Source organism: Phytophthora cinnamomi (genome assembly GCF_018691715.1).
Source record: "Phytophthora cinnamomi strain GKB4 chromosome Unknown Contig6, whole genome shotgun sequence".
NCBI classification, from domain to species: Eukaryota; Oomycota; class Peronosporomycetes; order Peronosporales; family Peronosporaceae; genus Phytophthora; species Phytophthora cinnamomi.
The window spans coordinates 1,243,601-1,267,809 of NW_027150939.1; the positions used below are offsets into that span (position 1 = coordinate 1,243,601).

General features: G+C 56.8%; 8 protein-coding genes across 8 annotated transcripts; 3 read left to right on the plus strand and 5 right to left on the minus strand.

The window, feature by feature from the left end:
- Positions 1-2,501: 2,501 nt before the first annotated feature.
- IUM83_07538 (Homebox and aldo/keto reductase) lies at positions 2,502-7,179 on the minus strand (the record flags this gene model as incomplete). The annotated part of the gene is made up of 9 exons (XM_067931848.1): positions 2,502-2,973; positions 3,051-3,181; positions 3,232-3,776; positions 4,048-4,162; positions 4,239-4,383; positions 4,455-4,564; positions 4,734-5,083; positions 5,155-5,489; positions 6,641-7,179. 9 exons carry the CDS (start codon positions 7,177-7,179, stop codon positions 2,502-2,504), a joined length of 2,742 nt encoding a protein of 913 aa, XP_067799172.1.
- A 104-nt stretch (positions 7,180-7,283) lies between these two features.
- On the minus strand, positions 7,284-8,060 carry IUM83_07539 (Voltage-gated Ion Channel (VIC) Superfamily; the record flags this gene model as incomplete). Its single annotated transcript, XM_067931849.1, has 1 exon — positions 7,284-8,060. The coding sequence occupies one exon, from the start codon at positions 8,058-8,060 to the stop codon at positions 7,284-7,286; it is 777 nt and encodes a 258-aa protein (XP_067799171.1).
- A 1,281-nt stretch (positions 8,061-9,341) lies between these two features.
- IUM83_07540 (ATP-binding Cassette (ABC) Superfamily) lies at positions 9,342-10,418 on the plus strand (the record flags this gene model as incomplete). Its single annotated transcript, XM_067931850.1, has 1 exon — positions 9,342-10,418. The coding sequence occupies one exon, from the start codon at positions 9,342-9,344 to the stop codon at positions 10,416-10,418; it is 1,077 nt and encodes a 358-aa protein (XP_067799066.1).
- Positions 10,419-10,628: 210 nt separating this feature from the next.
- IUM83_07541 (uncharacterized protein) lies at positions 10,629-13,091 on the minus strand (the record flags this gene model as incomplete). Its single annotated transcript, XM_067931851.1, has 1 exon — positions 10,629-13,091. The coding sequence occupies one exon, from the start codon at positions 13,089-13,091 to the stop codon at positions 10,629-10,631; it is 2,463 nt and encodes an 820-aa protein (XP_067799045.1).
- A 754-nt stretch (positions 13,092-13,845) lies between these two features.
- Positions 13,846-15,534, minus strand: IUM83_07542 (uncharacterized protein; the record flags this gene model as incomplete). The annotated part of the gene is made up of 1 exon (XM_067931852.1): positions 13,846-15,534. One exon carries the CDS (start codon positions 15,532-15,534, stop codon positions 13,846-13,848), a length of 1,689 nt encoding a protein of 562 aa, XP_067799044.1.
- A 2,491-nt stretch (positions 15,535-18,025) lies between these two features.
- IUM83_07543 (ABC transporter G family member 29) lies at positions 18,026-19,684 on the minus strand (the record flags this gene model as incomplete). The annotated part of the gene is made up of 1 exon (XM_067931853.1): positions 18,026-19,684. The coding sequence occupies one exon, from the start codon at positions 19,682-19,684 to the stop codon at positions 18,026-18,028; it is 1,659 nt and encodes a 552-aa protein (XP_067799065.1).
- Positions 19,685-19,947: 263 nt separating this feature from the next.
- On the plus strand, positions 19,948-20,960 carry IUM83_07544 (uncharacterized protein; the record flags this gene model as incomplete). The annotated part of the gene is made up of 2 exons (XM_067931854.1): positions 19,948-20,859; positions 20,955-20,960. The coding sequence occupies 2 exons, from the start codon at positions 19,948-19,950 to the stop codon at positions 20,958-20,960; spliced, it is 918 nt and encodes a 305-aa protein (XP_067799064.1).
- A 118-nt stretch (positions 20,961-21,078) lies between these two features.
- Positions 21,079-22,278, plus strand: IUM83_07545 (uncharacterized protein; the record flags this gene model as incomplete). Its single annotated transcript, XM_067931855.1, has 1 exon — positions 21,079-22,278. The coding sequence occupies one exon, from the start codon at positions 21,079-21,081 to the stop codon at positions 22,276-22,278; it is 1,200 nt and encodes a 399-aa protein (XP_067799021.1).
- Between the last annotated feature and the right edge of the window lie 1,931 nt (positions 22,279-24,209).

Here is a 24,209-nt window from a genome sequence, read left to right on the forward strand (position 1 = left end):
TCTTTATTTCCTCGCTGGGACGCTTGCGCTGTTGTACACTCGCCGTTTTTACTTGGCAACAGGTGATCGTCGTTGCCAAGGTGACGTGAGCTTCCTCCTCGCTCAACATTACCGACGCCTTTGGAGTCTTCACTTGTGCACGGTGCTTTTGTCGCTGTCCCCGATGATTCTTGGCGCGCCAAACTTACTGTGAAGCTCGGCGTCGTGGGCCATGGCTGATTGAGTGAGCCCAGCGTCCATCGATTGCTGTCTTCGGTGCGCAGGGAAGAAAGTCGGAGTGAGAATCCCGGGACTCTTTACACACGGAAGCAGGGAAATTTAGAGATAAGGGGTTTCGGGCACGCAGTCTGTGCCCGAAACTGACCACGCACGATACTGTTATCTGCAAAAGGCGCCATGATAAGCATTGAGATGATAAAGTAGGTAATAACACTATCGCTGAGTATATCGACTTGGACTTACCAAGGGCTTAGAATTTGTCATAATCGATACGTACCCGGTTGTAAAGGCGCTGCGTGGAACGAGTGTTTCTTAGGGCGTGCCGGCTAACAAATTTCACGACGAGTACACGCAACTCACCAGCTCTAGCTTTGATACACAGCAAAGCGCACCAACTCGTGCTCGTCCGCAGCATCCGCTGCGCCACCTGTCGAGTCGCTGAAGAGAAGGTTCTCAATGATCTGATACATAATCCCGAAGTTGCGATGGTACGAGCCGACAACCAGGTTGGTCACTTCGCCGATATGCTCTCGCCTCCTCCTCGGACTCAAACTCGGTCGTCTCAGGCTTTATCTGCAGTGCCATGCGGAACGCACAGCCCGGTACACTCGTACTGCCGCTGACGCTGCCACCACTTGAGGAGTTTTGCTGAAGTCAAAGACGGAGGCAGACGTATATCCTTTTCGTGCAGACGCACGAATATGGAGCCGGCCACCTCGACGTATCCCTCCATACCACCACGATGCGATCTTGCTCGAAGTAGCGCCGCATTGCTAGTCGTGCGCAAATGTCAAAACGCCGCGACTTGGGTAGCTGCAGCTCGTCTAGAATCTGAACGTTCAGATGATCGTTGTTGACGACGTGCGTCCGGATGCGGCCCAACAGGTCCTCGCCTTACCGTAGCGAACACAACTCCACATTGCGCGGTGCACAGCAGGCATAGAAAAGGCAGGAGGCGAGCATCTTCGTGTCGGAACGCGATGCCGTCTGCACCCCCGAAACGTCTCTGATGCTCCTTGGAGTTCTGGAGCAAGCTCGCTAAATCCGTTTGGCCCATGACGCTGTCAAACTCAGCGTACTGGGCTTCCAGCCCCACGTTCAGCTGGGCAAAGATCAAGTCGTCCGACACACTCGTCGCGCGCGGTCGTCGTCCTCCCTCGATAGCCTTAAGTCCCCGCCACTCGGGTGCCAAGTCAGCAACTGTGCAGCTTTTTCCTGCTGAGTTTTGAATCGCAGCCTCCAGGCTGCGTGCAACCTTCAGCTGCCCTCTAGCATCGACCTTAGCTTGAGGTTCTCCACCATGGACAGATCCGCCTCGACCTTCTGTCGGTCCGCGATGTGCTTCCACTTCCTGAACAGGTCGTCGTCGTGGTCCGTCTCCAGCTCACCGCCAAGGCCGACGGGTGGAGGATAGCTTCGACAGCTCCTCCTCCAGGTCCTTCACCTGGGCTCGCAGATAGTCCAGCTCGTCTGGACGCTTGCGACGCCGCGGCTTGGGCTTCGCGTACGGAACTGCCCGGACGTCTTTGCCTCTGCGCTGGTCGAGTGAAGGCGACGATGTGGAGCCTGCAGTCTGTTGTACGGGCTCGTCCTGCTCTAGAGGTGGGATATCTCCCACCCGAGCATCATGCCGGAATCGCTGGGCCCCCGAAAGCGTCCACCAAGTGGCAGCCGGTCTCGATGGGCTGCGCGTTGGACCCACCCGAGAAGGACAACATCTCGTCCAGAGCGGTCAGCAGATCATTGTCCAGGCCGCCCCATCGAGAGCCGAAGCGGGAGGAGTCGAGTCCTGCATGACGATCGCCACTTTTGGCGTTGACTAATAATGGTGCTACTATTAATAATGGATGCTTAGGGTATGTTATCGGTATACTATAGTACTACGTAGAGATAACGCATTGCTATAGTACTTGATAACAGTAGTATACCCAGTATACAGACGTTATACTGGATTTTAGTATGTGCAACGGAATGCGATATTATATGGAGAGACAAGTTATAACATGTAGTATGGTGTTAGCCTGTATCGGTATCTACGATATGAGCGCCTGGTTGGGGCGCTGCAGCCCATGAGCTCTTTGAGGAGGAGGTTCTCCATCACCTGGTTAAGCATTCCGAAGGTGCGATGGTACGTTCCGAGCACCAGGTCGGTCATTTCTCCGATGTGGCCTTGAGTGTCGGCTCCGGGGCTGAACTCGATGGTCTCCGGTCGGACGTCGATCACTGCGCGTAGGATGCAGCCCTCGGGTTTCGCACCCGACGCGGCCTCGCCTTTAGTGAAGTCAAAGGTCGACAGTGTGTTGACCCCTCTCGCGTAGACGCACGAACACCGAGCCGGCGATCTCCACGCAGCCGCTCCAGACGAGCACGACGCGGTTCGCCCGAAGTACCGACGCACGGCGAGCCGCGTGAACACTTCGGTGCGGCGCGACTTGGGGAGCTGCAGCGTCGACGATCGTGGCGTTCAGGTGGTCGTTGTTGATGACGCGCGTCTGGATGCGGCCGGGCATGTTGTTGCTCTCGAACAGCAGAAAGGACCACATGAGGCGCGCCACGGCCTGCATCGAGAAGGGCATGAGGCGAACCTCCTTGAGTCCGAACGAGATTCCGCTCAGGTCCTGCTGGAGGTTGATCTTGCCTAGCATCTCACGGTTGAGGTTGGCGATGCCGTTCGCTTCGAACAGCGAGTCCACCTGGGCGTACTGCGCCTCGAGGCTGCCGTTGAGCTCGGCGAAGATCATCTCGTCGGCGATGCTGGGCGCGCGGGGCGCCTCGTCGTGCCGTCCTCCTCCTCCGCTTCGACGTTGAACTCGGTCTTGACTGCGTTCCACGGGAACGCCTGCGCCGCCGCCTCCTGCTGGTGGTCGGCGATCGCGGCCTCCAGACGCTTGGCGATCTCGATCTGGCCCTTGAGCATGGCGCGCAGCTTGAGGTTCTCCACAACCGTGCGGTTGGCCTCCTTCTGGCGCTCGGCCACCTGCTTCCAGCGAGAACATCTCCCCTCGTCGTCACTGACGGGGACAAGCGGCCGCCCGCGGTCTGGTTGAGCTTGGTCAGCTCCTCGTCGAGGTCGGCCACCTTGGCGCGCAGGTAATCGAGCTCGTCTTTGGGGCGCTTGCGGCGGCGTGGCTTGGCCTTCGCGTACGGCGTCGCGCGGGCATCTTTGCCCTTCTGGGCATTATTTGGCTGCTGCTGTTGCTGCTGCTGCTGCTGTTGTGGTGCGACGGCCATGGGACCGTCGGCGCACGGTATCTGCAGCGATGTCTCGTACGGGTTGGGCACCTCCAGCAGCTCGAAGGCGTCGGAGATGGCGAAGCCTCCATCCAGCGGCAGCGGCGTCGCCGTGGCGGCCGCTTCGGGCGTGAAGGCGAGCATCTCGTCCAGCGCCGCCAGCAGGTCGTCGTTGGTGCCTACGCCCAGCGGGGACAGCGGCGCGAACGCCGCCGCCTTGGCGGACGGGTCCATTCCGTGCTCCATGGTATCCGATACTACGCGTACTACCTGTTCCTGCTGCGGGTCTTGCGCTGACCGGAGACTGCGTCCTCCTCCTCCTTCGCCTGCACGCCGCTCGCCATGCAAGACGCGTCAGGCGATTACTAGGTCTCGAGTGTTAAGCGCCGTACGCATGGAGTAATCCGCTGCAGCAATTGACAGGCGATGGAGGTCATCACGGAAGCGTGCGCACCGCCACGCGCTGCCCAATCTTATGAATGTGTGTGCTTAGGATTTATAGGGGGTTATGGGCTGTACCAGTGCGTGTGGCCTGTCCGGGCGAGCGCGCGGAGCTCCTTCATCCTGGCGGCGAAGAAGCGCGTGTCCAGCACGTACTGCTTTCGCGCGCGCTCGACATGGCTTGCCGCTGCTCGGGCGTCATCTGCAGGATGCGCTCGACGGCGGCGCAGATCTCGGCGCCCTTGACGTACGTGGCCATGCCCTTGACGCCCTGCAGGCCGTGCTCGCCGTCGAAGTTGCCGCCCAGCAGCTGCTTGTCCACCACCGTGCTCGGGTGGCACGAGTACCGCCGACTCGGCCGGCAGCAGCTCATTCATGGGCGCCGCGTCGGTGGTCACGATCAGCGCCGCGTTCGCGCGGGCCTGGTTGATGTAGTGGCCGTAGCCCTCCAGCACGCTGGTGCACAGCAGGAACGCCGTCTCCACCATCATCCTGCCGAAGATGCTGGCACGCGCCCCGTGTGCACCGTCACCTTCGGCTGCGCGCGGATGGACTCGTCGTACGTCTTGCGTATGAACGTGTTGTAGATATCCTGGTCCACGAAGACGTCCAGCGGCGGGAAGTCCGGGCGGGACAGCCAGCAGTCCAACACGGCGTTCGTCCCCTGAACACGCTGTACAGATCATTCATCGAACAAAGTCAATCCCCGCGGCTTTGAAGCTCAACATGCAACACCGAAATCGCGGCCAACGAACCTTTTCCCAGCGGTGTGGACGAAGTGCACGTCAGAGAAGTTCTTGGCGTGGGCGGCTGCCTTCGCCCCGAGCTGGTGCTTCGCGTACAGCGCCGCGTCCGACGTCGTGTGCCTCGTGTAGATGACGCGCGTTGCGTGGGTTGCCCTTCTGCTGGTACCACATCCGCACTCGCCTCGCGCAGATCGCCGTCTTGCACAGCACCACATCCACGCGCCAGTAGTGCGCCGCCACCAGCTCGTACATCTCCACGTTCGGCATCAGGTACATGGGCTTGCTCGCGGGCCACGACGGGCTGTCGGGCACGCTGTCCCAGAAGTGGTTCATGAAGATCAGCGGCGTCTTGGGGCACAGGTCATGGTACGTCAGCTTCTTGCCCGTCTTCTTGTCGTCGAACTCCAGGTCCAAGACCCACCGAGGCAGCGCTCGACCCTGCACATCTGGAAAACACATGCAAAATGGTGTCAACGACCAGAACCATCTTCAGGTTCGGTGTGCCCCAGCAACCGACACTTGACGTAGCCCATCGCATCTTCACAGTAGCCGTCTCCTCTGATCCCTGAGGGCAAGAAGACCTCCACGTCGGGACAATCCGCCAGCTTCTGCTGCAGGTTCTTGTCGTCCCGTTGGAACCTGCCAACGCTGCTGTCCTTGTCTCCGTTGCGCCCGAAGTGCGAGGTGATGACGCTCTCGCGGTGCTTCATGCAGCCTTCGTGCAGCATGGCGAGGTGCAGGCGCTCGCTGTCGTCAATCTCCTGAGCGTCGAGCAGCAGCTCGGGCGGGTAGAAGTCCAGCTCGTGCTCATTCTCGACCTCGTCGAAGTGGTGAGGACCCGAACGCCACCAGCTGTCCAGCAATAAAAACAATAGCAACGCGCCGACCAAGCCAGCAGCCTGGTGGTGCAGCGGGCGAATCGGAGGCGAACGAGGATGCACGAACGCCTTGGACACGCGAGGAGATGGACACGCCTGCATCGTCGCGATGCTGCGGTAATGCACGCACTTTTCCAATTGCGCGATGTGAAGTGACTGGATGAAGTGGGAATATGAAGTACGCGTGCAGGAGCTATCCGCTATCCGGCTGTGCAGGCGAGCTGCTGTCTGTCGTGCTGCAGTCTATCCCGAGCTGCTACATGTAAGCCTAGTCTGGGCGCTGCAGGTGTGGTGAGCCCTTGTCCGCGATCCTTGCCACTTCAACTTGTGGCGGTTACTATTGTGATGACGAACACCAAAATGCAGATGTGCAACCTCACCAGCGGATACCACGCTGCCCGATTTCCCTCGATGTGGGCGAATGCCACTGCTCACTTTCGAACTCGCTCGCTGGCAACTGGACGTGGGCGAGGGCGACCGCCGAGCGTTGGCGCGAGGTGTTTTCGCAGCGCTGGCACGGATTCTGACGGTCTCGTTGCTATTGAGCCAACGCCAAGTGGAGATGGCGAACGTGCTGCATCCGACGACCGTATTCCAAGCACGAGTGAATGCACAGACCAAATTCTCGACGGTGTTCACAACCAACGGCAGCACAAGTGAAAAGTGACGACGTTTCCGCAGTATGGGGAGGAATCGTTTCCAGGTCGACTCGCTCGACTAGGAAGCGGAGAACTACTGTGTCACTCGAGTAACAAGGCGGTGCTGGTTGTGGTCGTGCTGAAAGATGCTGCGTCGTGACTGCTGGCGGAGCATTTCCTCATGTTGCTGGGAAGGAGAAAGTCTCCGTGACTATGCTCACGCCATCGCTACGACCTCTCTTGGGGTTCAAGTGCTGGGAGATGCCCAATGACCTCATCTACCACACCTAGCACCCAAAACTCGATGCACGGCCAGAATTATAGCGAAGACCGCCGACAAGAGGAAACAACAGACACAATTCGTGATGTCCAAGAAGGTATATACAGTTAATGAAGCTTCATGTGGCCACTACTGTCCCTCCGCCGGGCGATACAACTTTGCCCATGGCTTCGAAGCAAAAGCGTATCGATCATCTGGTGCATTAACCCCATGGTGACCCGGTAGGTGCCGACCACGAGCTCCGTCATCTCGCCGATATGAGCTTTCTGATCTTCTGATGAAGCGAAACCGGTCATTTCGGGGCTCGCGAAGATGGCCATCCGAGTGATAGATCCAGGCACACCAACACTGTCACTCGACGTGCTCCCGAAGCTGAAAGGTGATGTTGTGCAGTAGCCCTTCTCACGCAGGCGAACGAAAACGGAGCCGTCCATCTCGACGTAGGAGCTCCATACCACCACCGTGCGGTTCTTCTCGAACACTCGTCGGAATGCAAACCTTCGAATGCTGTTCGTGGCTGGTGCGGAGCCTACTTGAATCTTCTCGATCATGGTGACGTTCATGCGATTATCACCGACAACTTCGGTCTTGAACGGGCCGAGCATCATTTCCTTGGCCGTGCTGTACCGCAGGATGCCCCACATTGTTCGGTGTACCGCTTCGGACGAAAACGGTAGCAAGCGGACGTCCTCGTGACGGACTGACACGCCGTTCGGATCTTGGTGCACCTTGGTGCCGTTGTTCATGTCACGGTTGACGTGAGCGATGCCGCTCAGCTCAAACACCGTATCGATTTCGGCAATCTGCGACTCAAGGCTTTCGTTCAACAGCGCGAAAACGAGCTCGTCGGTCATGGCATCTGGCTGGGAGCCCCCGCGGTGCCACTTCCATTGAATGTAGGGAGCGACTGCGCCGCGTCTCGCTGGTGCTGGTCGATGGCAGCCTCAAGGCTCCTCGCGACGTTCAGCTGTCCCTCGAGCATGGCTCGCAGCCTCATGTTCTCTACAACCGAGCGGTCCGCCTCCTTCTTCTGTCTCTCGGCGATCCTCTTCCAGGAGAGCAACACGTCTCTCGAGTAGTCCACACCAGCGTCTGCGTCTGCATCGACAGCAGCACCTGTGTCGCCGTTGAAGATGGCCGCCGCACTGACGGGGGACCCGACATCCGGCTTGGTCTGCAGCGACGCCAGCTCCTCCTCCATGTCGGCCACCTTGGCTCGCAGATAGTCCAGTTCATCCTTCGGGCGCTTGCGGCGCCGCGGCTTGTTCGTCTTGGAGTACGGAGCAGCCCGCACGTCCTTGCCTTTCTTGCCCGGGGCTAACGATGTTGCTCCCTGTGGGCTCTTGGCGATGTTAGACCGACTCACGGACGGTCGACTGGCAGACGTCGTGGACTTGTCCGTCGTGACGCTCTCATCCGTCGCCAGCAGTGCCTCGGCCTCAATGGCCAGTATGCCATCCAGCTCATCGCCGAATAGAGGCGTCTCATCCGCCACGACATTAAACGCGTCGGCCACGGGCGCGGCGTCTGCGAGCGATAGCACGTCGTCCAACGCCGCCAGCAAATCCTCGTCCAGAGCTCCGACACCGCCTTGGATCACGAACTCCTGACAACTGCTCTGCTGCATGGCGGAACTTCTATAATACACTGCACAGCCCCGCTGAAAAGAGCTGGTCAACTCGTGGAGACTCGTTATCTGAGCCGGTAGAGGGGCGGAACGAGCTCGAAAGCTGCTTGGGATCGGCCGGTAGGGCAGCAGCAGGTGGTGGCTCCGCCTCTGGTGTCTCGGGGCCAGACGTTGTCCGCCGGTGGTGCCGTGCTGCAAGAACGGAACTGAACTGCCAGCAGCAGATCGAGCAAACGAGCATGGCGTGCACTGCTGTGCGCACGAGTGGGCGCCAACGCTGGAGTAATCGACCGGATGTTTACGGGACGGGCGCAGCACCACACCACGAGCACCAACCCGGCCAGCACGACGGAGTCGGCCACGATACGCTACCGTTGTATGCTTGGAACGGTGCACCGAGTCAATGGGCCCTCCTGGAAGATGCGTCGTCCTCGCCATCGCTGCTCCCCGACGCGTGCTCTGCATATCGACGGGGCTGACTGACCGTGGGCAGGAGCTGCACGACCATCCAAGTAAATGCACGACGGCCGCCCATCCAATTTTGCTGTCGCGAATCCATTGCGCTCGAAAGCTGCACACAAACGGCGACAAATGACGTGGGCCGCTCGTACTGCACCCCGCAAGTGCTGTACGCCGGCAGCATCGAGTACCACTCGAACCACCGAGAACGCATGGACTTGCTGCTGCCCCTCGCCCTCGACTCGATGCCACGCCAGCGTCCTACACCTGCTGCTCGTGGACGTGTAGTAGGAGCTCCAGGTGCTCGGCTACTCGTCCATCTTGACCTACGACTCGCTGCTCGGGGCCGTCCGCAACGGCTCATGATCCCGTTCACCGAAGACACGGACATCGCCTACAGTGGAGAGATCTCAAGCGAAAGCGTGCTGGCTGGTGCGACGTCTTCATGAATCGCATCTGGCGAGTCTGTGTAGCCCCAACGCATCCGCTAGCGGGCAACCGCTACCACCCGGACAGCCCGATCGCCAAGAACTTCGCCGTGCCCTACGTGGATCTCTACTCCATGGAGAAGACCAAGGACGGCGGCGCCTTCTCGATGCAAGAGCCCACAGGCTGAACGCTGCCCAGCTACCGCTTTGAACCGGGGTAATTAGCTTGGCGCAGTCGCAGACTAACGGACGCAGTTGAAACCTCTGCGCGGCGGACGGTTTCGGTCCGAAAAGCGCCTGTCGTTTCGTTCCAACGGACTAAAGGACCTTGTTGGGCGAGCTCACTCTCTGACGGACCCTTTCGCCTCCAAGCGCGTGCAAGAGCTGGATCGACATGCAGAGGCCTCGCAATGTGGTGCTGCCGACGGACCTGTCGAGATACGATGACGACCTGGAAGCCGACCTCATAGTCGACACCGATGGCTCCTCGGACAACCCGAGTCCGCGAAAGCCATCGAGTCCGTCGAAGAAGGCCCCGACGTTGGGTCATCCCCGGTTTGTGACGACTACGAAGCGGCGCATGGTGTTCTGGTCCATTGTGCTCGTCGCGCTGGCGATCGGCGTGTGCATTCTTCTTACTGTGGAGATGCGGCTGCTACCTCGCTCGTTTCTCAAGCCCAAGCAGTGCTCGCCGCGAGTGCTGAAGGCCAGCGACATGGAGTATCACTCGGACCACCGGTTCAACACCATGATCAAAACCATCAACGCCTTCCCAGCGCCGTCTTTCAAGCCCAGTCACGAGGCGCTCTGCAACGACTCGGACCGACAAGAACGCGGGTACCAATACTGTCTGCCGATTTCAGGCCGCAAAGACTCGAACTTCTGCCCAGGCGCCGACCGCATGGACCTGTTGCTGCCTCAGTCGTCCTCAACGCGCTGTTACGCCAGTGTACTGCACTTGCTGCTTGTCGATGTGTACGAGGAGCTCAAGGCCCTGGACTACAACCCGATTCTGGCGTTCGGCTCGTTGCTGGGTGCTGTCCGCAACGGGTCCATGATCCCATTCACGGAAGACACCGACATCGCGTACGTGGGCGATATCTCGACGGGCAGTGAACTCGACGAGGCGCTTTGGAAAAAGGGCTACCACCTCTTCCACCGGAATGTCTGGCGAGTTTGTGTAGCCCCGACGCATCCACTGGCTGGCAACCTGTTTGATCCTGAGCGCACTATCGTCCAAGACTACTCCGTGCCCTACTTGGACCTCTACTCAATGGAAAAGGTGAAGGAGGGCAAGGCATTCAAGATGGACGAATGGGGTGGCACGCTTCCTGCCTACCGCGTGGAACCATACTCGGAGGTGGTGGTCAATGGTTTGCCGTACGACACGGTACACGACCCAGAGTACTTCCTGCTTGAGGAATATGGACCGGACTACAAGAAGCCTACGCCTCGCAGACTGCTATTGTGAACCAGCTCCAAGTTTCAGTCAATTACGCAACAAATAAAACTTTAGACATTCAATGAACACAGTTTTCTTAAACGAGGTTTTGGCGATAAACTTGCTGCAGTTCGCATAACCTACATACTACTGTAGTACTATTACAGCAAGCATTTCGACGTGTTTTATTCGGTACCGGTAAGACCACTTCAGTCGTGTCGCTATAATAGAGAAACTCGGCTAGAGATCTCCTACAAATTGCAATCTACGATCGCGAGGCTTGGGCGTCATGTAATCGCTTCCGTATTCCGATAGAAGCAGGAAGTCTGGATCGTGAACGGTGTTGTATGGCACGCCATTAATCGAAACTTGTGCGAACGGCTCAACGCTCTCAACCGGAAGTCTCTGTGCCTTGAGTTCCTGCATTGACCACGAACTGTTAACTTGCTGCTCCATGGCGTACAAGTCCACGTACGGAACCGTGTAGTCCCCGACAATCGAATGGCTTGGATCGTACAGCTGTGACGCGAGTGGGTGTGTCGGCGCTACACAAACCCGCCAAATATAAAAGTCGAAGAGGTGATAGCCCTTGCGCCACAGTCTCTCGTCGAGTTCTCCACCGTCGACAATACTTCCTCTATACGCGATATCAACGTCTTCAGTGAAGGGAATCATGCCCCCGTGGCGAACGGCGCCTAAGAGTGTTCCAAATGTAAGGAGAGGAACAGCTCCAATGGCCTTCAGCTCTCCATACACATCAGCAAGTAGCATGTGCAGCACACTGGAGAAGCACAGCTTCGCTGGTGATTGGCGTAGAAGGATGTCCATTCGATCGGCGTTGGCGCACAAAGGAGTATCCTTCCTACCGGAAATTGGTAGGCAGTAGCGGAATTTGCGGTACTTGCGATTGTCCGCGTTACACAAAACCTCGTGGCTACCGCTGAACCGTGGTGCGGATAGTGCTCTCGACCTTTTCATCGCGGAGTAGAACTCAGAGCCGTCTTCGACGACACTAGCAATGTCAGGTGTGCACTCTGTCTCCGGAACTGTTGGGACTTCTGTCTCGGCCGGAATCTCGGCCTCTTCTGGTTGGGCTGGAGCCTCGGTCTCTTCAAGCCTCCCCTCATTCGTGGTGGGAGCCTCAGTTTCATCAGACTCCACCTCACTCGTGGTAGGAGCTTCAGTACCTTCAGCCTTCACCTCAAGTGTGCTTTCTTGCTGCTGGGTGGTGATCAAGTTGATGTAAGGCCCAGCATATTTGGCGACAATAGGCTGCCTTGGGTCGTAGAGATTCGCAGCTAGCGGGTGGATGGGAGCAACACATACGCGCCAGTTGTCGTCGTAGTAATAGAGGTTGTAACCTTTTCCCAGTAGTGTGATATCTAGTGCGGTTCCGGCAACTAGTTCTCCACTGAAGGTGACGTTGGTGCCTTCAGTCAGCCCGTCACCAGAGCCATCCTCGCTTTCAGTGCCCAACTTGACGATTGGAGATACCCCTGCCGCTTGAAGCTCCACGAATACATCCACAAGAATCATATGCAGAACACTCGCCAGGCACAGCGTCGACGGTGATTGACGAACTAGAAGATCAATGCGATCGGCGCCGGCGCAAAACTCGGGATCATTTCGGGTAGACATTGGAAGGCAGTAGGGAACGTCGTGATCCTCACGAGCATTGTCACTGCACAACGCCTTGTGTTCTCCTTCGAAAACGGGTGCTGGAAGCGCCTCCATTGTCTGCAGCATCGTGTAAAATCGTTGGGTAGAAGCGTACTCAATACTTTTAGCGTCAAGCACATTCGGGATGCAGGCGGCCTCCAAATGCGCATGCGCGTCTATCATCTCTGGCTCAGTAGCATCAGTGCTAGGAAGACTTTGCTGTGCTGGTGACAGGACGAGATTCACGTGCGGAACGAGTCTCGCTGAAGCTGTGATCTTCCGATCCGAGTCGTACAGATGCGAAGCCAGCGGGTGCGTTGGTGCCACGCACGCGCGCCACTCGTCGTCATCGAGGAAGACGTGGTAGCCCTTCTGCTTTAACGCCACGTTGAAACCATCACCCAGCGATAGGCTCCCGGTGTACACGATGCTTGTGACACCTACAGATGCACCGGAATTGGTGTCTAGCGCCGAGGTAAAGTTGGCGTGTGGGGACGCGTCAATCGCTTCCAGCTCTTCAAGTACGTCCGTAACCAGCAAGTGCATCACACTCGCACGACACAGCGTCAGCGGAGACTGTCGGATCAACAGATCAATGCGGTCAGCACCTGCACAGAACACCGGGTCGTCTTGGCTCGTGATGGGGAGGCAGTACTCAAACTTGCGCTCGTCGGCATGGTCGTCGGCGCACAATGCCTCATGCTTGCCACGGAATGTTGGGCTCGATATGGTCATGTCCTGGATCATGGCGTAGAATCGGTGGTCGGATCGGTAGTTGACATTGGCGGCGTCTAGCATGGCGGGGCTGCATCGTGGGTCGAAGCTGGCCCAGCGCGGGATAAACTGCATCTCAGTCGTGAGGGTGGCGACGCCGAAGACTACAAAAACAAAGAAAGCGAGCGCAGTCTTGGCAGGCCTTGACAGGCGTGTTGTCGAAGGTAGAAGCGGTTTTCTTGGTGTCGCATCGATCTCAACCTCCTTCTCATCTTCGTCGGTGTAGTTGTCCAAGTTGACAGGGAGTACAGCCACGACATTCTGAGGCATGACTGTTGTCTTTAGACTTGTCGCACTGCAATGGAGACCGAAAACTTGGAACTGGGGCTGGTCAGCTCGGTGTTTGGTGCATGTGTAGGCTTTAAATTGGCCGTGGGGTCCCATGATGTGCGAAGCCACGGACCAAGATCTATAATCTCACGAGCTAACATAAGACCAGCATGATCTTACCCTGCGACCATGTCATTATCAATCAATAGGATACGTTGGCTGAAGCTTTCAATAGCAACGGGTAGTTTACGAGGACGCGTAAGTTGATCTTCCTGAAGGGGGACGGTCATCATATCAAGTGTACAAACTGTGCTGCGAATCCAAGCACAGACTCGTCCTCGCCAAGATGCATGTTGTATATTTAGGAGCCTTGGTTTCCTATCCAACATGCGGGGCTGCAGCGTGCAGTTTCCGAGCGGATAAGTTTTCCCAACGCTAGAGATCCATTCAAGGAGAGGGCATTTGCTCTTTCATAGCGGCGCGACCATCACGCTCCACCGACGGACTCTTGCGGCTTCATCACGCCGCGGTCGCACTCGCGTTCAACCCACCACGCCACTCCCTGGGTTGGCCTCTCCGATCCAGGGCGCCGCGGTTCAGCTTCCACGCGTCGACGCCCCTCAACCATCGAGTCCCAGGCTAAGCGTGTGAATGGACTTCCTTTTTCCCCATGACCTGTACTCGGAAGGGAATGATGGCGTACTTTGTGTAGGCATCTAAAACGACAAAAGCTGTTAGGGTGTGGTGCCTTTATTCAGCCACGTCGGTCGTCTTCACTTTCAGACGAAGTATCCTCAACACCCCCAAATCGTTTGATGGTGTTCAGACTTGTGTCCGCAAAGCTGAACCCTCGACTTTTCTTCCCTTTCGCGACTCGCGGTGTTTTCTCCGTGTTGGTTTCCTCGGGAAATGCGCCTTGAGGTCTGCGAGGCTTGGGCTTGAGGTAGTCTACCCCGTACTCCTCTTCTAGCAAGTACTTCGGATCGTGAATGGTGTCGAAAGGTAACCCATTGATCGAAATTTGAGAAAATGGCTCGACATGGTCGCTTGGAATTGAACCTCCGAACTCCTGCATCGTCCACGACTCGCCATCTTCATTTTCAGCCATTCTGTACAGATCGACGTAAGGGATTTCGTAGTCCTCGGCGAGTGGCGCGTCTGGATCGTACAAATGGCTGGCAAGGGGGTGCGTCGGAGCAACGCACACGCGCCAAATCCCATAGTCAAAGAGGTGGTAACCTTTCTTCCAAAGTGCGACATCTAGAGCCCCGCCGCTAGTGATAGTACCAGAGTACGCTATGTCAACGTCTTCAGTGAATGGGATCATGGACCCGTTGCGAATGGCGCCTAGGAGCGTTCCAAACGTGATAACAGGATCTGATCCATTAGCTTTCAGTTCATTGTAGACGTCGGTGAGAAGCATGTGCAGGACGCTGGCATAGCACCTCGTTGAAGAAGACTGGAGGGCGAGCAGCTCCATACGGTCAGCTCCGGCACAGAAACTCACAGCTATGCGACCCGTGATAGGGAGGCAATAGCGGTAGCCGCGATTTTGACGACCGATATCGCTGCAGAGCGCCTTGTGTGAACCATTGAACGCAGGGGCTGGAAGTGTCTCCATCTCCTGTAAGATCGTGTAGAATCGGTCGTTTGGATCGTACTCGACGCTCTTTACATCGACCTGGTCTGCAGAGCAGCTATCATTAACGCTGGTAGTGGGCTTCTCTGTGTTGGGTGCAGCAGCGGTAATCTCTTCGGTTGAGGCGACGACGAGAGTCACATGCGGCACGGGAGATCCTATTTTGCAATCAGGGTCGTACAAGTGCGAAGCAAGAGGGTGAGTCGGTGCAACGCACACGTTCCAGTCCCCATTGTCCTGAAAGAGGTGGTAGCCCTTCGCTCGCAATGCAGGCTCAAGGACGCCAACTTGTGAAATGTTACCACTGTAAGATATGCTCGAGAACCCAGTCGGAACCGCAGCAGCAGAACTATCGCTCGACATTTCATCGGGCATACTGAAGTCGACCCTCGGAGCTGCTCCAGCAACTTGAAGCTCCTCAAATGCGTCCGAAACCAGCAAGTGCATCACACTCGCACGACACAGCGTCAGCGGAGACTGCCGGATCAACAGATCGATGCGGTTAGCACCCGCACAGAATACTGGGTCGTCTTGGCTCGTGATGGGGAGGCAGTACTCAAACTTGCGCTCGTCGGCATGGTCGTCGGTACACAATGACTCATGCTTGCCACGGAATGTGGGCGGGATCAATGTTGTCGAGGCCTGGATCATGGCGTAGAATCGGTGATCAGATCGGTAGTTGACATTGGCGGCGTCTAGCATGGAGGGGCTGCATCGTGGGTCGAAGCTGGCCCAGCGCGGGATAAACTGCATCTCAGTCGTGAGGGAGGCGATGCCGAGGGCTACGAAGCCGAAGAAAGCCATCGCAGTCTTTGCAGGTCGCGAAAATCTTGGTTTTGACTGTAGCAAAGGCTTAATAACGACGTCATCCTTGTCGACACCGAGATCAAGTTCCGCGTCATGGTTGGCGAGATGGCTCGGTAGCACAGCGACGACCGATCCTCTCATGATCTGGTAGAAGGTCTACGCGTGCCGGAGACTGCTAATTTATGACGGCCCATGCTTGAACACGCTCACAAAGCAACGGGACACGCGAAGTTGCGAGTTGGTTGCACCGGAAACCATGCAATAACCGTTGCGCCAGTCGCTTCCACTTCGCAGCATGTACGCAGGCCTATCAAAATTAGGCTGAAATACCTACCTACCTAATTTGACCTCGATTAGGCATTTTGGGAAAAGTCTGAATAGGTATTAATAGTTCTGAAGTAGATGGCTCAAAATCCAAATTAGGCATGCAGGTGATATACTTTATTCAAGTGAGTCAGCTACGTGGACTCCTAGCGAAGCGTTCAGCTAGATCGACCAAAAAGAAGTACTGCAGCGACTGGAGTTGGCTTTCCACTGCATAGTTGGTTAGAGCTGTTCTCTGCGGGTTCTTGACTTGCTTCAAGACGCTGAACTCACTCTCAACTGAGTGAGTGCCGGGCGATATTGCCGCCACTCCAGCGACGAATGCGAACAGTAACGTGTAATTGCCCTCGCAGTCCACATCTGCAACATGTGTGTGAGAATGTTGTCACGCCTGAAAGATGAGAACGACTTGATATTTGTGGTCTTGGGGCGCGGTTTTTTCTCAGTCAGCCTCGTAAATGCATTGCGCTCTTCAGCAGGTGCAATTTCGCGGCCAAACGCTTGACAGAATTTGCACCATGCCTCAGTAATTTCACCATCAACAACACTGCACTCAAAGGCTGAAGGCCAAGCTCAGCCTCGTATTTGGGGATCCATTTTTGCCGCTGCTGCAGAGGGGTGATTTTAGTTTGCACAAGGGCAGTGTTGACACAGCGGTTTGCACCAGTGACTTTAGGCTGTGGTGCGGTCTGTTGGTCTCCACGAGCACCCTTCTTAAACCCTCGCCTTGATCCTTTTGTCTTCCCCATTCGTGCTAGGAGGTGGAGAGCGCCGAAAGGTGGAATGCACAGGCAGCGACTCGAATAGACTGCGAGCTAGGGTGGTTTCAGGCATGTCCGCAATTAGGCATTTTGAAAAAATAGGATTAGGCATTTTGCACTTTCCCTTCACACAATACCTAATTTTGAGAGGCCTGCATGTACGCCTCGTAGGTATCATACCGGATTCAGATGCTGAAAATACAACGTAATGGAAGCTTGGGTGCGTAAAGGGCAAAATAAAAAGTGATATTGTAACTTAAAGTCCGTACTCTCTTGTACTCTAGACCAGCTTCTCACTTCATGGCCACTAACTTCTATAGTTAGCTAAAATAACCCCCAAATAGAAGGCCTTTCATCACCGATCTAGTGGTGAAAGGCCTTCTATTTGGGGGTTGGCCACTCGTTGCTGAATGCAATTGTTAGTTGATGGGTCGCCCCGTAAACTTCGCCTTGAAGCCGTCCCGTAAGTCGTCTCGTAATGCGGTATCGTAAATTACCACGCAATAATAAATTATAATAAATTACGAAACCAGTAATGTATACTACTACACCTTTGCCCGTCCAAGTTCGCGGTAGTGTAAAGCAACATGGAATGGGAGCAAAAATTTAGACATAAAATTGAAAAAAACATTTTCTCAAATTTTGGCTTGTACTCCAAAGTGGATTTAGTCCACAGCTAAGTCCCGTACTTCATGGGCTCGCTGCGGGTAGCGGCCGCCACGGACAGCGCACAGTGGCGAGCCATTTTATTGACCAGGCGGAGATCCATGCATGGCATCGCATGCTCGGCTGCCTTCTCGACTAGCTGTATTCGCAGCTCGGTCTTCTGACCGTAAGGAACGTTCATCTTCTCCTCGTGGCTGAGCGCAAGGTAATCCTTAATGCGTGCTTTCAAGGCGCTGAAGCAGCCTGTCAGTTGTGCATGTACTGTAGTCTACCAGCGCGCTCTCCATCGCTGGTGTGCACTTAGTGGTGGAAGCACGCGCCCCGCCTCTCTTCATCAGCTATGGTGTCCCCCACTCGACAATATTACGTGCAGTAGTGGGAGGAATACCATTGTGGTGCGCTACTAGCATCCAGTCGCCGCCGTCTCGGTGAGCATCAAGGACGCGCGCGCGAGCGGCGAGCGTGTGTTTCGGCTCCTTCGATATGCTGCCGTTCGAATACTCACCACCAATTTGCCCTGTACTAAATCCACCTTGGAGTAAACCCAAATTTCAGTATTTTTTTCTCTAAATATAGCAGTTACTTCAACTACTTCATACGATATTGCTTTACACAACCGCGAACTTGGATGGGCAAAGGTGTAGTAGTACAACGCAATGCGCTACAGAAAAACCGACTCGGATTGAGCTTTTACCAAACGCTACTACAACAACCACAATATTTACTTGACACTACCTTCACATGCGCACCACCTCGCAGCTGGATCCTTCGCCTGCAGTGGTGAGGAGAACCTTCTCCACCACTTCATGCACTAGGCCAAAGTTGTGCCTGTAAGTGCCGACGATGAGATCCGTCACGTCGCCGACGTGCATCTGCGCCTCCTGCTGCGAGTTGAACTCCGAGACCTCCGGAACCACCTGAACCGCCATTCGAGTCATGCAGCCTTGCCTGAAGCTGCTGGGGCTGTGTGCGCCTTGCCTAACGCCCCGGTAGAACTCGAACGTCGACGCCGTGCTCCACCCTTTCTCACGTAGTCGCACTGAGACCGAGCCATCGATCTCAACGTAGCTGCTCCATACAAAAATGACGCGGTCCTGCTCGATATGCCGCCGGAAAGCAGCTCTCTTGGTAACGCTGACCTGATGAGACTTGGGCAACTCCAGCATGTCGCGGAAGATGAGGTTCAAGTGGTCTTTGGTCAGCGCCTGCGCTGTCGTGTCCTTCACTACCAAGCCGTAATGCAGACTGTTCCAGAGCGCGTCGTGCCACGCCTGCAGCGTGAACGGCAGCAGCCGCGCTTCCTCGTGGCGGAACGAAATGCCGTTAACCTCGCGCTTGAAGTCGAAGCCGCCCGCCAGGTCGTGGAACACATTCGAGAGCCCAGACGTCGTCAAAACCTCGTTCACCTGAGCGAGCTGCGTCTCCACGCTTGCATTGAGTTGATCGAAAATCTCCGCGTCCGACAAGGGCGTCTTCGGCGGCGACACGCCGCTTCCGATGGTACGCATGCCGTGCCACAGGTTAACATCCTTCTGGTGCTGCGCGATGGCGGCTTCGAGTACGCGGGCGACCTGCAGCTGACCCAAGAGTCTGTTGCGCAGCCTGCGGTTCTCGTCGATGGAGTTGTCGGCCTCTCTGCGCTGGCAGTCGGCGATGTCCTTCCAGCTGGAGAAGCCTCTCGGGACGAGCGCCGTCTGTTGTGTCTGCGGCTCCTCCACGCCCGCCGCGCTCCTCTGGGCATCCGCCACGTCGGACTTGCTGAGCATCTCCAGCTCCTCCTGCAGCTCCGCCACCTTGGAGCGAAGGTACTCGAGCTCGTGCTTCGGGCGCCGGCGGTTGCGCCGCTTGCACGTCGAGTAGGGCCGCAGCCGCCCGTCGATCTTCTTGGGCGGCGACTGCGCCTCCTGCGTCCGCGTGGGCGCGACCTGCTCCCCCTCGTCCGAGGACGACAGCAGCTCCTGGATCTCCAGCGACAGCAGCATCGAGTCCACGTCCACGCTCACGTCCACGCCGTCGACCGCCAGCGCCTTGGTCGGCGCGGCGGCCACCGCATCCACGTTGACGGGAGAGCTGGCGACGTTGACGGGCGCCTCCTCCGTGAAGTAGCCCAGCGCCTCCATCAGGTCCGCGTCCGTTGCCGTGCGTGGCGCCTGCATGGGTCTGTTGAAATTGGTGAATGGGCCGGCCGCCTCTGCCTTCGTCTGCGATGGGGAGTTGACGTTCTCGCAGGCCGCAGCCGCATGGCAAAGCGCGCCGCAAGCGCCGTAAATAAGGCGGCAGATGTCCGGAACACGTGCAAATCGCCGCCAGCGCTCGCTCGCCTCAGGCTGCTCGTGCGTCGGCGTTGTCCGCCCTCGCTCCGTCGCCACGACGTTGCGGCGACTAAAGCTGTACATGCACCGGTACAAACTGTACTACAGTACCTCGTGACGCTGCGCGCGCGCCGTCCGGTGGTGCAGAACGGAGAGCTGGTGACTCGACGGCGATGAGGTTATAGTACACATGTACGGCGCGCTGACACAGGCGGAGCTTCGTTCGAGGTTGCGTCGATTACAGCTCGAGGCGCGTCTCGCGGCCCCGGTAATCAGCGCCACAGCTGCGATGGCATTGGTGCAGTCGCCTTGCTGGGCCCTGCACGCCTCGACGCCATTGCGGGGCGATGCTGCAGCGCTCGCAGCGGTGGGTGACGCGCCAGCAGAGCTCGCTCGCGCTGCCGGAGCTGGGCGTGTTCGAGTTCCTGGTGCTGTGCTTCGAGCAGGTGGCGGTGGCGGGCGCGGCCGTGAACTGCTTCCAGAGCTCCGAGGCAGACGCAGACGGCAACGCGCCGCTGTTCCTCCCGGCGGTGGCGCGCGTGATCCCGCAGGCGCTGATGGTCATCACGGTACTGAGCCTCTGCATCGTCTGGGGCTCGCAGACCGCCCGGGGGCTGCTCCGCCTGCTGCACCTCAACAAGTGCGCGGATCGAGTCACCTTCGTCTCGAGAAGGAGATATCTCCCGCCGGTCGTCGCGCTGCTCAAGCTCTTCTTCCTGCTCTACGTGACGCTGCGGCTGAACGGCTCCAGCGGACTGCAGTGGAAGCAGCAGACGAGTGCGCTCTGCGCCGCCCTCATACTCGTGGCCTGCGAGGTGGTGGACGTCTTCGCCGTGGCGCACACGTGGGCGCTGAGTCGATGGCGAGGCGTCCCCGTTCACGACTGGCGCGAGCAGGAAGGAGGAGCTGCAGTCGACGCCAAGCAGCTCGTGCTCACGTTCTTCGACCGCTGGAAGGACTGCGGCCTGGTGACCTCGTTCCTCAGCCAGAGCGAGATCACGCTGCTGATAGCCGAGATCCCGTCCATGGCCTGGGCGAGCTGGACATGCTGCCAGTGCGGGGCCACGCCCGAGCACCTGTCGTACCAGCTGCATCGCTGGCTCACCGTGCTCACCATTGTCATGGGCATGAACGTGATCCTCGTGGCGCCTGAAGTCGAGAATGACGTTGTCGGCGCCTCCACTTTTCTTGTCGCCGATGTCGCACTGACGGCCCTGAGGCTCTTCGAAGGGCGACACCGACGACGAGCTCGAAGGGAAGCGATACGAACGCAGCGGCTTACGATGGTGACTGCTGCACTGGACAACGATACCAGCTCGGATAAAGACGACAATGAGAATGGTGACTCCATCAGTGTTGAAGCGAATGACGACGTCGAGGCAAGTAAAATCGCAAGCTCCCGAGGTCAAACTGAAAGTCGTGGACAACCCCCTGCAGATCCACAGCACAGTACACCACAACACTCGGAAAGTGTGGTGATGCAGTGCTGGGATCTCAAGCGCCGCGGAGTTTGGAGAGCTGCCGTTGTACGAGGAATTCCTGCGAAAGAGTGGGCGTTCGCTTCTCTCGACTGTGTGTACTCCATCCTGGTGGTGTTGAACTTTTACGAGACCGTCGATGGCTCCGGACTTCAGATTATGCCTGGACTTCTTCTGGCTGCAACAGAGAATAGCGATCTCAAATCCCTGCAGGATGAGGAGGACCAGCTTATGAGCGAAGTCAACCGCGTTTCCATGATGGTATCATCAGCGTTTTGGACGATCTTGGGGCTGTCCCTTGCTGCTCGCCACTACTTCTTGTACTCATCCAGACGCCAGCGAATTCCCGGAGTTCCGCACTACTTTCCCATGGATGAAGCTGGTACGGTCACTACTCGGCAACCCAACTACTTCGCGTTGAGTGTCCAAGTCGTCAAAGTATTGCTGCTACCATTGTCAATCTGCGGCTGTGCGTACGTGTTGGTACCGGCAGATTTGTACGTGTTCAAAGAAGGAGTTAACGTGTTTGTGGCCGGAGCAATTGGTGCTATTGCAGCAGCACGATGGGTTGATGCTTCTAGTCGAGCCTTGTACGGTCTTGGACGCTTTGACGGCGATCCTCCTGGTATGAAGATGTTTGGCGGCTCCCCGTACGTCAAGGGCAGCACGGCATTGCAGGTCTTCTGGGATCGCTTCAACGACTTCCTAGGTCCACTGAGTCTTGATCATTTGGTTGTCAGTTCCAAGATCGCGTCCGGGAACTTCACCGTCGTCTACTTTCTGCTGTGTGTCTGTGTGCTGCATGCACTGATCGCATATGTGGACTCAATCAACATCAAGAGCGCAGTCTATCGAGCGGAGCGCCTTGGCTACCTCATCGCAGTCACGTTTCTAGTTCGTAACTCGGCGAAGTACGTCGAGCGTCAAGGCCCCGATCTCTACGCGCCCGTGCTGCTAGTAGCGACCGAGTTTTTTGCACAAGTCTCTGCTCTTGGCTCTCGTTGCAAGGCTTGGTGTTCGAAGCGAAAGGCTGGCTCTGCAGAGCGAACCTCACGACAGATGCCTATGCTATCTTCCATCTCCGAGCCCGACGAATGGCCCGTGCTCAGCTCTGATGATAGTGGGAATTGTGGGGAACGTTCGAGCAATCCCTCGGATGACAGTACGCGCTGTGTCTACCGCTGCATGAACAGCACTTGAGATTTTGTGGTTGTATTGATACATGCCAATTCTGCATTGAACAATGAAAGTTTCATGTCAATCCGACAACTGTAGCTCTCTGTACGAAGAATAGACTAGCGGCAAAATAGGTGGGCGAAGACTTTCTGGAGCCGCTGTACTTTTACTCGCTGCAGTTGGTGCAAAATACAACAGCTCGTAGACGTCTACGCGCTGAAAGAGCGCTGGAGTCTCTGCTTCTTGGCGGTCTGCGTCACGGCGCGTACCAGAGCTCCGAAATCTTTCGTTTCGAGCTGTGCCAGTGCTCGGGACAACTTTTGAACCGCCTTTTGTAGCGGGAGCTCCACCAAGTAGAACGACGCCGTGGCAAGCGCCAACAGGAGAATGATGCGTTGAAAAAGCCTGTCGAAGTAGTTCGGCTTCTGGCTGATCGTCTCGGAAAAGATGACGAACGGGTGCAGCAAGTAAACCGAAAAACTGATCTTGCCCCAGTAACGCAAGACGTTCCACTCGAGCGTCGTGGACACGGAAGACGGCAGGACCATCTCAATCACGATGATCGCAGCCAACAACGTGCTAATGAATGGATCGCCAGGAGAAACAGGCGCAAACTGGTGCACCCACTCACTCAGCAACACGCGAAAACACTCACCGATGAGCAAGATAAGTATCAAGTACTCTGCAGCCCGGACGCCAACCACGTGCCTAGTTTGAAACTCGAACCCTGAAGCTTTGCACCACGAATTGAACTTGACAAAGAAGACGGCAGCGAGGGATCCTTGGAGGAACGTCGTAAAGTGCGGGCGGAGGGGTATGTGGTGCGAACGGAACACGTAGAATCCATCGTACAGGACCCACGCCTGCAAGGGAATGAAGGCAGCCCACCAGTATCTTTGCAATCGAGCCATTGCCACCACAAACGCCGGGATGAAGAAGTAATACGCGATCTCCAGAGGCAAAGTCCACAACATGAGGTAGCGATGTTCGAAGTCGAACGTGAGCACCTTGTAGAGATCGTACTTCTCCGCGTTTTCGACCAGAAAGAAGCGGTTTTGGTACTTGAACGGAAGTCGCGAAAGCAGAACCGCGACCAAGGCGAAGAACGGGTAAACCCGGAAGAACCGCTTGAGGAAGTAGTCCACCAACGCAATAGACCATTTGCGATAGCTAGCTCCTTGCGCCAGCAGAGTTTCGACCTTTTTCAGGAACAGCATGGTCAGCAGGAACGAGGACAGCACGAAGAACGCGTCCACGGCGATCGCCCCCACGTTGATCCCTCTCATGTACTCCTTCGCGTGCTGCAGCACCACGAGCATTGCAGCCAGGCCGCGGATGCCATCAAGGAAGAGCACTTTAGCTGGCGCCGACTGAACCGGAGCCGCCAACTTCACCGTGTCAGCTGGTCGCTCCTTGTCCGGGAGCTCGGGGATGCTCACCGTCACGCTCGACTCGCCCGTATCAACATCGATAGCCTTGGTGTCACCTCGTCCTGCGCGCAACATGAGCGAATCGCTGCTTTTTCGCCCGCGTCTGCGGAACAAGAGTGAGGCTGTTGCCAGGTACAGCGCACGCGACTGCGCCTATGCCATCGCACTGCGAATCGCAGTGCGATGGCATGCGATTCCTAATCGCAATCGCCGATTCGCAGCTGTGGCCCGGATTACCCAGGCCGATAGACTCGCCTCGAACTGTAATCGACGCAGCTATAATATTGTGAAAACCGGTGATTTTGTCACTCCGTATAGCTCTGTAAATCAGGGCTGTGAGCAAAAACGATACGTGGTAATTTGTACTGAGTAGGAGGTTAATGTGGGTACTTATCTGAGTAAGTCGGCTTAAATAGGAGTTGGGAACTGGGCTCTAAAGCCATCTTGTCAGAACAGCGTGGTAAGGGAGAGACACAGCGGAGACTTGGCTTAGCGTAGAAATTAGTATCAGGGCGCAACGTTCTA